Raw genomic sequence first — 14,026 nt, forward strand, 5'->3', positions numbered from 1 at the left:
TAGGGAAAGGGACGCATGGTGTTCTATGTGTCTCTCCACTTCTTTCATCTACTTCCCTTCTCTGAGCTGCAGCATTGTGATAGTTATCATTCCTCAACTCCGCACACTCAAAGTTGTTGCCAACTCTGTAACTTCCTACATGGGAGAGTGTCTTTGAGCTAGAGAGCTCTCTGGTATAGTCTTGGGAGGAGCCCTGATGCAGAAGACAGTAGAGTGTGCCTTTGAAGGGTCAGTTACTCTCAAGTTCTCTGACTATTTATAAAGGCAGATTGAGTAGCAGATCAGTGTCTAGTCCGTTTGGTCAGGAGTCGCACCCAGCACCAGCAGCTGCTATCTCCAGGAGGGTGGTGTTTCTTGTTGGTGGTAAATGTCCTTATAGTTGAGACAGAGGCTGACAAAGGAACTCAGCAAGAGTTTGCCTTTCCTAAACATTCCTCAAAACCTTTCTGTAAAAGAAGGCTTTAAATAATTGTATTTAACTTATTATTTGGATGAACCTTTCTCCATTACAGGAAAACAAAAATGGATAAAGAAGGATGGAGTAGCAACAATCAGGACATGGTGAGGAGACCCCAGAATGCCTCCTGGAACAACTCACTTCCTTTTCCAAGACTCCTATCTTTTCATCCATTAAAGCAGGAAATTTAAGCAACCAGGTTTCTTCCTGCACAGACAAGTCATCAGTGTGTGAAAGGTCAGGGAAGGCATTTCTCTGTGTGTTTTGGGAGCATAGCTCCTTCCTGGTCTTTCCTGGAAATCATGCTTCAATTTGCCTCTGGATTCCTGGGGAATGCCACTACAAAGAGCCCTGGGTATCGCTGATAGACCCTCAACATTTACTCCAACTTTACCAATGGAAACGTCATCTTGGAGAGGGTAATATGACAGCTTGAGGTCACAGAACTACAGACTAAGCTGCTTGAGCAGGTCGCCTGAGTCTAGGAATTAAGTTGACAATGTCTGCAGTGCCCTGTAGCTGTCCATGGAGCCTTTATCTCCTTACACTGGCCAGTTTGGAGCAGCCAGTGATTAAGACACAGGGGAACTGAAGTGTGGGTGTGTTCATCTACTCTCATTTCTGTTCAGGGCACTCTCTCACTTCTTAGGATCTGTGCTATCCCCATGTATCTTGTATCCTACGTGCATGAGGCATTTCCTGCAACTCTTCCAAGAAGTGAATTCTGTCTTGCTGTGGATGAGATCAGTTCTTACTTTCAGTGAATCATGGATAGACCCTCCTGTGTGATTGCTCCTACCAGGAAGCTAAATTTCCGATGTCCTTATTGTTCTCCAACCAGATTCAGTGATAAGTACTTATTGGGTATCTATTACCCTCAAGGTAGTTTTCAACACCAGGAAAACAAAACAAACAAACAACAACAAAACAAAAAACTTCCATTTTCCCACTTTCTAGCCCAACACAGTTGTGTTCCTCTTATGATTCTTGAGTAAATTCAGTATTTGAAAGGATTTCCTTACAATATTCACCACAATATCATTCTTTTTATGGATCCTTGAGTTTCATCCACTTACAAATTCAATGTTTGATATTCCCCGTTAGGTCAAAGGGCAGAGACAGATGACAGTGAGCAGCTGTCCTGTCACTAGAGCGCCTAATTCACTGTCTCAACAGCATAAGGAGGTTAAAGAGTACTGTCCTCATTTCAAATGGAACCCCCAAAAATCAAGCCACAGACTAGGACAGAGGCAGGGTTTGGTAAAGATAAAGACATGGTGTGGTGGCAGGGGTGGGGTGAAGGGCAGTGCTCCTTCTCTTCCTATCTGAGGAGAAGAGTCCAGAGCTCTAACATCTTTAGGAAAGGGGAAGAAAGGAGAACAAAGCATAGGACATATGTGTGTGAAGAAGCCATACTGAATCTGTTGTTTTGTATGATTACCTAAAAGTCAATATTTGCTTGTTTGTTTGTTTATTACATATGTCCCTGTGTGTGCATGCATGCCGTAGTAGGCATGTGGAGGCCAGAGGACACTTCCAATCATCTGTCCTCACCTTCGACCACATGGGCTCCTGGAGACCAAACTCAGATATCAGGTTTGGGAGCAAGTGTCTTTGCCTACTAAAGCCCTAAAAAATTAATTAAAATTAACATTAGGAAGTAGCCAGTATGTCTCAAGTCTAGGGAGATTGGAGGGACAGGTGTCTAAATTATAACCCACATGTACCCTCATACATTTCATCTAGAAGCGACTGGTGGTGGGATTAAAAGGGGTCAAACAGAGTCCTTACCATACTGCAGCCGCATTCTAAAATTCTACTTTGAGAGTATTACTCCCTGATTTGTAAATGTTTCCATTCTTTAAATACGTCATCAACTGAGAAGTGGAAATGTACAAATGGGATGGTTGAGTCGGGGATAGGGGAAGGAAATGGGGAGACTGCGGAGGCAAAGCCCCCCACTTCAGGCAGCACGGACAACGAGGAAGTCAACTCCAGAATCTTTCCAGACATCCAGCTGGGATTGGGTTTCAGCTCCAGTGTCTGAAGAGCTCAGCACACATAAGAACCTAAGCCTGCACATAGAGCAAGCATTAAAGCATGCTGATGCTATGAACTTTCTCTTGTATTTAAATCAGCATTTAAAGATTCATGTATTCTAGCAAAAATACTTTCTTCACACATTCTTTTAAAATTTCCTTTAAAGTACCTCATCTATAATGGGTGTAAGGAAATCAGATTAAGGACTATTGACAACATCATGCTTTCCAAACTACTAACGGAGTTGCCTTTGTGTGCTTGATAGATTTGTTGTTCTTGTATCTTACCTGCACTAATAGTAGAAGTTCAGGCTCATTGGTCACTTTGAGGAAATATACTAGAGATGCTGAGGTGAGGGATGAGTTAGGTGACACTTTGACCCACAGTTAGTTCACATGACTCTGAAGTAAAGCAAGGGATGATATCAACTGTGAGTCACTCAGGATTTCACGTTCACAGATCCGGACTAAAGGGCTATATAAAGCAGATTTTAAAGGAACTTGCAGTAAGGGAGCAGTGACCAGCGGGCCCTGCTGAGAGAACCTGGTCACAATGAAGTTTCTCATGCTGATTGTGGTCTTGCAAGTGTCTGTCTCTGGGGCCATTCCTGTGAATGAAACAAAATTTGCTGAGGTAAGTATTGACAGGATTGCCCTGGTCGAGCCTGTGTCTGTAATATTTACTGAATATGCAAGCTTTATTTGGAAAAGTACTATTTGATTTGAAAATTAGCATAAATAGCTGTTTTCTTTTTGGCATGTTTTGTTTTCTATAGAGGAATATCAAAATGAAGTGATGATTTAAAAGAATCTTATTAAATTGGTGAATAATTGTGCCATCTATAAAAAGCTTTGGGTAAATAATTTTAGCTCAATATGATTGGACTACACTTATGATAGAGTGCTGTATTTTGATTGCCTACCTCATTTTGTCTTTTATTTACAGTAGTAATTTAATGTCCATTAATGATGTGAGATTTGGACATGGCTTAATCTATGTAGATGCTTCAAATTTTCATAATAATTACAGCATGCTCCATCTATGCTTGTTTACCTCAGATGTTTATTCATAAATATTTTAAAATAAAATTTGAAAAAATATTACCTTTTTACAATGAAATAAAATTGAGCCCCTATTTTCTAAAATTACATACACTCCTTTTTGAGACAGGGTCTGCTTTGTTGTCTAGTCTGGCCTTGAACTTGTGACCTCAGGTGGTCCTTCTGTATTGGTCTCCTCAGCAGTTGGCTCTATTTTCTAACCTTATTTTTACTTTGAATTTATCCAAGTCTTCCATTGTGTCAAGATTTTCCGCAAAGCTGTGGCTCAAGTCCAGAACTTCAAGCATGCCAGGCACATGCTCCAACACTGAGCTACCTCTCCCAACTCAGTAAAGTTTTGATACCAGCCTAAATGGCTATAAATCTATAGACAATATAGATTTTGCCACTTACAGTGTACCCTTATACACTAGATGCCAAAATGGTGCTAAAAACTCAGAAGCAAGTCTGAAGAAGCAGAATAATAAATAGTTTTCCCACTGGGCTTTTGGGAATCTGACTAATTATTTAAGACATGTTTAAATAGCATAAAAAGTTAAATTTTTTTCTTCCTTGTAATTGATTGTCTAAACAATAATAATGTAGGCTGTGATGAAAACGTCTGGTCCAGGAGCACCAGCCTGCTGTTAACCATGCTTGCAGAGGTCCAACAGAAACCTGGCAGTGTACACGTGTACAGTGCAACTATGTACATTACCTGTGTTTTGTTCAGGAGTACTTGACAAGATATTACAGCTTTCAAGAGGACAGAATTCTGAAGACAAAATCCAAAACCAATGGAAACACGCTAGAAGAAAAAATCCAGGAAATGCAGCAGTTCTTCGGGCTGGAAGCGACTGGGCAACTGGACAGCCCAACTCTGGTGAAAATGCACACACCTCGATGTGGTGTGCCTGATGTACAGTATCGTATGGCAGTGCCAGGGAGGTCACGATGGATGAAGCATCAGCTCACCTACAGGTAATGTCAGTGTATGCCCCATTGAACTCTACTTTCCCAAGGGTGTGGCTTCTAGAAGCCTAAAACTTTTAGCTACAAGAAAGTTTTAAATCTAAGAGTAGCCTCTGTAAGTTGTTAACACTATAGCGTTTATTGTCTCCAGGCTGGTATGATGGCTCAGTGGAGAAAGCACTTGTCATACAACCATGAGGATCAGAGTTCAGGTTCCAAGAAGCCGTGTAAAAGCCATTATAGGCATGTAATCCTGTAATCCTGTAATCCCAGCACATGGGAGGCAGAAATAAGGGATGCCCAGGGCCAGCTGGCTAGCTAGACTAGTAGAATCAGGTTCTCTGGTTTTAGTTGAGAGACCCTGCCTCAATAAGCAAAGTGGAGCGTGACTGAGGAAGACATCTGAGTCAACTGCAGGCCTCGACATGCACGCACGTTCGCACTACACACACCTCTACACACATAGGAACTCCTTATCTATGAGGAGAGCTGCTCACTGAAGGAAGACTGGCAGCCACTTGCCTGTCAGTCAGTCAGTCAGAGTTGAAAAGCTGCAAACAAAGAGAACGAAACAATTCGATTCAGAATAGAGACAAGACAGGAGAGGTCTGCAGAATATTAAAGATGGATAAATGTGGAATTGGGGCACAACGGGGATTTATGTTTATGAAAGTGAATCTTTCACAATAATTACTAGTAAATTATAAATAAGAGAAAATTAAATTACATTTTGATTGATTAAAAAAGTTTTCAAAAAAAAAGTAGTTTGAACTTCAACAAATTTGTTTTCACGTGGACTGTGAGTATGTGAGGAAGTTCTTTCTGCAGGTGTAGGTGCAGAACTGAGAGGCTGGAAAAGACAAGATTAACCTTTGGTGTCCTGGTTGTTCCCTCGTTCTTTAACATAGGATCCATAATTACACGCCTGACATGAAGCGTGAGGATGTGGACAACATATTTCAGAAAGCTTTCCAAGTCTGGAGTGATGTGACCCCTCTGAGATTCAGGAAGATTTATGCAGGCGAGGCTGATATCATGATACGCTTTGCATTCGGAGGTACACAATCTGAGCTCCCCCTGTGTCATTTGTCAGGCTGTGTGACAGAATCATTTATGACACCATGTGATGCACCAAGTGCTGGGCCCTGTGGTGCTGTCACTTGTCATGCTGTGGGACAGACATAGCTGACTAATGACTTTCTTTCATTTTAAAAAGCTCATGGAGACCCCAATCCTTTTGATGGCAGAGGTGGTACAATAGCCCACGCATTTTACCCTGGACCTGGTATTCAAGGAGATGCACATTTTGATGAGGCAGAAACCTGGAGTAAAAGTTCTCAAGGTAGGGGAGAAAAAAAATGAAAACTAACTATAATTAAATTTAAGATAGGTTCTGATCTTGAAACAATAGATTCTGACAAAATATTATAGTCTTAAATAACAAATTCTGATTTTTCACCTCTAAATCAAATTTAATATTTTATGTATTGAGTCCAGTTTTTCCTCATTGCAAGTCAGGGGTATTGGGTATGATTGTGTTAGAGATCATCTGTAAGAATCCCCAAGATTATATGAGCAAGTTCTGTACTGTAAACTCTTGGAAAGGTGAAAGCTGCTGTGTGAGTTTTGACCAGTAAAATCTTTAAACTTAAAGGCAAACACTAATTCTGTGATTGATTATATGTTAACAATTTCTTAGATTCATGATGACCTGCAAAGATATTTATAGAAAATTTATAGATCCCTGTGGAGAAGCTAATATGTTGTCTTGGAGTCTTGCATGATCTTGGGATACCATTTCCAGAATGTCCAATCAATCAATTGGGACTATAACTCACTATCCCACTCAGATAATGGGGACTGAGGTTAACCTACTATCTATTATTCATTATTTATTATTAGAGGTAATCCCAAGTCTAAGAAAATTTAAGCCATCATCTCAACAGCTTTTCTAATATCTCTTGGAAATTCTCAATTATACAATTCATTCATGTGGAAAACATAGGGAGAAATTCAAGTGTGGTCTCTCCACCCTTTTTTTCCACTGATATTTTTCATGTGAGGTATAGCTATATTTTTACATATACCATGTCTGCTAGGAAGGTAGACACATATCTAAAGCTTTGACACACAGCTTATCACGTTTTGGATAAGGACATTTTGAAGGCTGCAGAGGAATGTCATATATGATCCAGTATTTGCTGAACTACAAATCCTCAATCAGACATGCTCCATGTGTCTGAGTTTTTTCCAGGGTCATTTGGGGGCTGCCTGTAAGCTCTTCAAGTAAGAATGCTTTGGAGTTCTAATGGACCCTAGAAACATGAATCAATGCAGCCGCTCTCACCTGAGGAGACCAAACAGAAGTCAGTGGCAAGTCTGTGCAAAAGCAGGGACTAGAACATGTACTATTGGCTCCTGGCCTTATTTTTAAAATTGACTTGACTCTATATTATAAAAAAGGTGATTCTGAAAATTTTATGTGGCCTAGGCTGGCCTTGAACTCATGGTTCGTCTACGTCACCTTCCTGAGTTGGGATATAGGCCATGCCCAGTATTGATGTATTGTTTTGAACCAGTAACGAAGAGTCTGATCAATGCTTGCTGAGTTTCTGTTATGGTGTTGAGTGGTATTTTTTTATTCAGAGACAAAACAAGGCAAATTCTACCCAGGAGCATATAACCTAACAGAAATAGCAGACAAGCAGAAAGTCCCTGTTTGAAGATCAGGATTGATGAGAGTTAACTTTACAAAACCTTATGACCTTGAATTCCTAGGCTTAGCCAATCCCCCTGTCTCAGCCTCCCAAGTGGTTAGAACAACAGACACATGACATTGTCCCCAGCTTTAAGAAAGATTTAGAAACAATGTGAGCTACCAAACATACCTGTGACTTATGTTTGTGACTTATGCCAGAACATATCCCATTTGTCTGGAAATGAAATGGTCCACAACTTTAGACAATTTTGGCTCCAAAGAGACATTTTCAGACATTTTTAGTTGAAAACAGAAGTGAGGACTCATACTTCCACGGAGTGGTGCAACTAGAGATGTCTAAATATCTGTAACAGAGGATTGCTCTGACAATACTTTTGTAGCCTATATTGACAACAATATTGAGACTGAGGAAAGCTATTTGAAATATAAGTGGGGAAATAAGTAAAGGATTCTCAAATGTTCTCTCTGCTGTGTTAGATGTTGTATTATTTCCTTCAAAATGACAAGACAATGGGCTAGCGAGATGGCTCAGAGGTTAAGAGACCACACTGAGCTTATAGAGGACTTGAGTTCTATTCCCAACACCCGGGTCATGCAGCTCACAACTGCCTGTAACACTAGCCCCAGGCATATCCAACAACTTTGGTCTCTGCGGGCACCTGCACTCAAGTGGCATAGCACAGCATATTCACAGTGGGACGACATTCAGCCACTAAAGGATGGACTCCTATCACATGGATGGAACTGGGTTATGAGTAAAAAGGTCAGGCATAGGAAGATGAGAACCTCACTATCTCGTTCACATTAAGACATGAGAAAAGTTAATCTCATAAATGCTGAGAGCAGAATGGTGGTTACCAGTGGCCAAGGAGAAAGGGGAGGCAGGTGGGTAATGGTTGATCTATTAGTACTAAGTCACAGTTAGGGGCATGGAGCCCCACTCCAGGCTCTGTGGCACAGCAATACAACTACTATTTATTTCAAAAGGCTGGAAGAAAGTATTTTGAGTGTTTTTGCCACAAATAAATGGTACATATTTGAAGAGATAGATATATTTATCCTGTCTTAAACATTATGCAGTAAGTGTAGGCATCAAAATATCACACAGTACCCCATGAACATGTACAATTTCATGTATGAATTAAATAAAAGGTGATAGTCTATTTCACAACTTTATTCTTTTACCTTCTTGCCTCTTAGACACAAACCTGTTCCTTGTTGCTGTTCATGAGCTTGGCCATTCCTTGGGGCTGCAGCATTCCAACAATCCAAAAGCAATAATGTACCCCAGCTATGGTTTTCTTGACCCCAACACATTCCGCCTCTCTGCTGATGACATACGTAGCATTCAGTCCCTCTATGGTAAGTCAAACCTTATAATTTGCCGTACAAGGCCATGCATGTTTATGAATAATCTCTGATATTTATATTTGGAAAATTTGACTATCTCATTTTGAAGCCCGTGTGTACCCTGTGAGACAGGCTTCAGAGACACTGTCTTCATTTTGTTTCATGTTTGGAGTGTTTCCTAACAGTGGTACTACCACTCTGTTGATTGGGCTTCCAGAGAAAGGAAATTCCATTATTCTCCTCCGTGATGATGCAACTCAGTGGGACAAAATCTTCTGGGCATGCTTCTCATGAATTTCATAAGAGACACAACTCTTTTTTATTTTCCTTTAAGAAACAGAATATTTAAAAAGACTAGCTTTTCCTCTTACAAAACTCCCCCAAATGAACATCAAAATGTATTTTCAGGACCCCCAGCGAAAAAACTACCCTTGGCAAAACCTAGCAGTCCACCATCAACTGTCTGTCAGCAAAGTCTGAGGTTTGACGCTGTCACAACAATGGGAGATAAAATCCTTTTCTTTAAAGATCGGTATGATTATTTTCATGTCTAATCAATGTTATGGGCTGTATGGTTAAATCTGTTAGTTTTTTAAATTTGTTTGTTATTTTTTTTGTCAGAAGATATTTGAAAGGATGTAGATCAAATTTGTAAGGCAGGGACATGGACTTGATTCCCAAGTTTTGGAGACATCTTAGATTTTTGAAGAATTGGTGTGATGTTGTTTGTGTTGATTAGGAAGCTAGTGTGTGAAAAAAATTAAATTTGTAGTAGGAATCTGGCTGGGAATTAAAAGACAGGAAGTAGAGAAGCTCAGGTAAAAATGATGAGGGTCTCAGTGGTTGGGGAGATGGTTCTGTTGGCAAGGTACTTGGTGTTCAAAGAAGAGGACCTGAGATGAATCCCCAGCACCCACATAGAAATGTCCAGGGGCAGCTGCACAGACTGTGAATCCCAGTGCAAGGGAAGGATAGCAGGGTCACCGGGGCTTGTGGAGTCTAAACCAGTCTAATTGAACCCAAAAGCTCCAGGCTCAATGAGAACACATCTCAAAAGATAAGCATGGGACAGTGGTTGAGGAAGAAACCTGTGGCCTCCACACACATGTGTACAAACACACATACATATACATGAACACCTACACACACACACACACACACACACACACACACACACACACACACACAGAGTCTGGAATTAAGGCCTTGAAAAAGCTCCTGTGCCGACTTCCTTGCATACTTGGAGAATTCCAGAATGACTCCAGTCTCTGTTTTGGAGCAGAAATGGAGACAGATGCTGGGTTGTGGGGAGGGCAGTGAGGAAGGCTAATGTGTGGGAGGCAGGATGGATGCTTCTTCTTTTGAGACTATAAAACAATAACTTCTTCCATTCATAAAACCAACTAACAGGTTGTGAGACCTCACTAGAATCTTAGATCCTTGGAGTCCAGGCTCTGGATATTTCTTTTTTTGTGTTTCCTGTTTAAGTCATTGTCATTATCTGAACTGATTAAAGTTCTCTTTTATGGTGCTGTCATGCAGAAATCCACGGAATAGAGTATGAAAATAAATACTGAATCATTTCACAAGTTCCCATTTGTGTTTTGAAGAATATGAATCTACAGCAATTTTTCATATATATTAAATGCATTTCCTGTCAGGTTCCTCTGGTGGAAGCTTCCTTGGAGTCCAGCCACCAACGTTACTGCAATCTCTTCCATGTGGCCAACCATCCCATCTGGTATTCAAGCTGCTTGTGAAACTGAACGCAGAAATCAACTCTTTCTTTTTAAAGGTAACTCCAAATGCTTGGTTCTGCCACTGAGAACACTTTAAGGAAAAGAATCAGTGAAGGAAAGGGTACCACTTTTTGTAGATAGAGACTAAAGACAGCACTCCAAACTTCTGTAATTGTGGCTCTGAATGGTAAGTTAATGTACAAGCTCAACTATACAAGAAATACGCCCAACCTTTGGGATAGGTTATAAAATATGAGATGATGGAACTTAAAGCATCCAAGCTATAGAGCCACAGGAGGTAAACCAATGACTGAGAACAAAAACAGAAACATTTCTCAGTCACAGAGAAACTGCTTACCATGGATGGAATCTCAGGGTTACCCCCTTCCCGCTCCAGCACAAATAAAATAAATTTGAGAACTCTACACAAGAGAAATGTTTTATAGTAAGTCAGTATTTTTATTTTTTTTTTTATTTTTTGGTGTGACTCTGTTGTTCCCTCTGTGTTTGTCCTCATAGATGACAAGTACTGGTTAATAAACAACTTAGTACCAAAGCCACACTACCCCAGGAGCATATACTCTCTGGGCTTCCCCAAGTCTGTGAAGAAGGTCGATGCAGCTGTCTTTGATCCGGTTCTCCATAAGGTCTACTTCTTTGTGGATAACCAATGCTGGAGGTGAGGTCTAATGGCTGGTACCCTGTCCACTAAGATTTGTAAGGCAGGCACAGAATGGAATTTCCAGAAGGCAGTTTTTCTATGAAAGTTTCAAATACCTTTGTCTTTCTTGGGAGACGAAGCAAGAGAAAATGGGTCTGTAACAGTCACTGTCAGCCTGGTTCTTTTCTCCGGGCCCTTGGTTTCTGAAATATTTTCATTCTGGAGAGTGTCTGGACTCCAAGACTCCTTCCGGTAATTGGTGGCCCCAGAACACAAAATAAGGAACCTGCCCTTTGAGTGACAGAGAGGCAGGGGGAGACCAGGCACTCATTCCAGTAGTAGTCGAAGGAGAAGAGGGATCATCGCCCCTATCCCCTTCTGAGGAAAACAGTCAGGAGCTGTATTGCTTGCGTGTTGACATAAGACATGACAGACAGTACTAAGATAGTAAAACCTCTATGTTTTCTTGAATATTTAAAATTCAAAATCTCATTTCAACTGAACGTCACATATTTGTCACATAAACTCGTCTGCCAACTTTAGCCTTCCTTGAGAAAGAGGACTTGTGATTTCACTAAATTAGACTTTCTGGAGAGGTGACAAACAGGTATAATATATTGCGATCCAACATTCCTAAAAATTCATCTGATTACAGGCTCCCCTTTACACTTCCAACCAACCAAAGAATTTCCTTTTCCTAAATGCCAGAGGGCCAGTGTCGAACAAGCAACAGTTGGAGAACTAAATTGAGTGGGAAATAAGATAACAAGCATGTTCAATTGTCATGTGAAAGTCTAGAGAAAACTGACTCTTTTCACTCAGTGGTAAAAGAGACTTTATAGGGGAAAAGTACAAAGACAACTAGCCAAACTAGTGGAAACGCATGAACTGTGGACCAACAGTTGAGGAGCCCCCATGGTACCAGACTAGGCCCTCTGGATAAGGGAGACAGTTGTTTAGCTTGAACTGTTTAGGGGGCCCCCAGGCAGTGGGATCAGGACCTGTCTCTAGTGCATGAGCCGGCTTTTTGGAGCCTAGTGCCTATGGTGAGACACTTTGCACAGCCTTAGGGAGGAGGGGCTGTGACCTGCCTCAACTGAATGTACCAGGCTCTGCTGACTCCCCATGGGAGACCTTGCCTTGGAGGAAGTGGGAATGAGGGGTGGGTTGTGGGGGGAAGGCTGAGGGGCAGAAGGAGGGAGGAGAGGGGTATCTATGGTTGGTATGTAAAATGAATAGAAAAATCTTTTAATTAAAAAATAAAGTAATGCACTAGAGTGCATATTAATTTAAAAAAAGAGACTTTATGGAAATACTAGGACCTCACTCTCCAGTGTGGACATGATGTGTTTTACTTTCAGTTTTTCTTTAACATGGATGTTCGAAACCTGTTGGTTCTGTGACTCTTTAGCCTTGCTTCTTTTCACCATGGGAGAAAATCAATAATTATGTGTCTTGCTAGGAAGGATTTTCAAAAATGGTGCCAGGCAGCTAAGTCACTGGGCCAGTGAGTGCTGTCACACAAGTGTCAAGCCCTCTCCAACGCCGAGCCGCGGGGGACCCTGGGAGGGTGGGCCAGTTTGAGTGAGTCACCGTCCAAGTTCTGACTCCTGTGGTAACTTAGGGAAAAATCAACCGTTTCGGTCTTTGAATTTTTCATGAGTACATTTAAAACACTTTCAGGAAAGATGAATATATGCTTCATGTTGATGAAGTCCATATTCTCATTGTGCTCCTGCTGGCCATTTCCTCCCACAGGTATGATGTGAGGCAACAGTCCATGGACCCTACTTACCCCAAACCTATTTCCACACACTTCCCAGGAATTGGGCCTAAAATTGATGCGGTGTTCTATTTCAAAAGTAAGTAGCTGGGAAAAAGATGAGAAATCACAGACTGGGATCCAGAGTGGGTGTAAGGTGCTCCAGTTTGTGGTGTGAATACGTTCAACTTCAGCCTGAGCAAACTTGCCCGTTGGTGTCACAGCCCACATTGTGTGAGATGAACTGCACAGCACAGTTAACGAGAACAGACATCGGCATTTTGTGCCTTCTATCCTGAGTGGACCAACATTTGAAAACAGATTTGCGTTCTCCCTAGCCTTGTCCTCCTTCAGGATCCCTGTGTGCTTGACCTGGACCCTGTGTCCTCTCTTGAGACCTCCACCCAGAGGGTGAGAGCAGGGTGCACTGACAAGGGCCCCCAACACTGACATCTCAATCACACCTTCAGTAGTCTAGATAACCTTTAAAATCAGCTCTAAGTTTTAAAGAAACACAAGTAAGAATTAAAGAACGGGATTTTTTCCATTTTAGGACACTACTACATCTTCCAAGGAGCCAATCAACTGGAATACAACCCCCTACTGCGTCGGGTCACCAAAAAGCTGGAAAGTACAAGCTGGTTTGATTGTTAGGAATGATGCAGTTAAGAGTGTTGGCCAGTTCTTCAGTTTAATAAGTACTTACCACATGTTCACCGTGTGCTCAAGGTGTAACTGCATGGCAGTAATGTAACATGAAATAAGGTGAGGTATACAGGCCACAGATAAATATTTACACAGAAAAATGCTTTCTACCAAGTTTAACCTCTTTTGGTACATTTTTTACTTGATTCAATTCTTAATTTTGAAAGCAGTTATCTCCAAAGGCAGCCAGGTTTCTCTGTAGGTGTTTTCTAACAACCTCAAGTGGAAAATTAGAATTACTTCCTTGTCTAAATTTCTAAACTGAAATTTAATATGTATTATTTTGTCAAATAAATTTAAAGAAAGTAGTTGGCTTTTGATTTTTTTCTTTAAAAAATGGTGTGTGTGTGTGTGTGTGTGTGTGTGTGTGTGTGTGTGTGTGTGTTTTGACTGCATGTATGTATATGCACCACATGTGTGCAGTGCGGGGAGAGGTCAGAAGAGGGCATCAGATCCCTAGAAACCGCAGTTACAGGTGGTTATGTGCAGCCTGTGAGTGCTGGGGCTTGAACCTGGATCCTTGGGAAAGCAGCTGAGCTCTTAGTCTCTGTGTCACTGCTCTGGTCTTGATTTTTAATATT

General features: G+C 41.2%; 1 protein-coding gene across 1 annotated transcript; it reads left to right on the forward strand.

The window, feature by feature from the left end:
* Positions 1 to 2,988: 2,988 nt before the first annotated feature.
* On the forward strand, positions 2,989 to 13,753 carry Mmp12 (matrix metallopeptidase 12). The gene is made up of 10 exons (XM_059266645.1): positions 2,989 to 3,130; positions 4,271 to 4,518; positions 5,418 to 5,566; positions 5,726 to 5,851; positions 8,429 to 8,590; positions 8,987 to 9,110; positions 10,240 to 10,373; positions 10,837 to 10,996; positions 12,737 to 12,840; positions 13,294 to 13,753. The coding sequence occupies exons 1-10, from the start codon at positions 3,050 to 3,052 to the stop codon at positions 13,392 to 13,394; spliced, it is 1,389 nt and encodes a 462-aa protein (XP_059122628.1). The 5' UTR covers positions 2,989 to 3,049; the 3' UTR covers positions 13,395 to 13,753.
* Positions 13,754 to 14,026: the final 273 nt, after the last annotated feature.

This window comes from Peromyscus eremicus, chromosome 7 (assembly GCF_949786415.1).
Source record: "Peromyscus eremicus chromosome 7, PerEre_H2_v1, whole genome shotgun sequence".
Classification (NCBI taxonomy): Eukaryota; Metazoa; Chordata; class Mammalia; order Rodentia; family Cricetidae; genus Peromyscus; species Peromyscus eremicus.

Bases quoted from the DNA above. Each gene is read 5' to 3' on its own strand.
- Mmp12 (XM_059266645.1), top strand. From the start codon at position 3,050: ATGAAGTTTCTCATGCTGATTGTGGTCTTGCAAGTGTCTGTCTCTGGG. The intron at 4,519-5,417 runs GTAATGTCAGTG...TCTTTAACATAG, and splicing joins AAGCATCAGCTCACCTACAG to GATCCATAATTACACGCCTG. The intron at 5,852-8,428 runs GTAGGGGAGAAA...CTTGCCTCTTAG, and splicing joins CTGGAGTAAAAGTTCTCAAG to ACACAAACCTGTTCCTTGTT.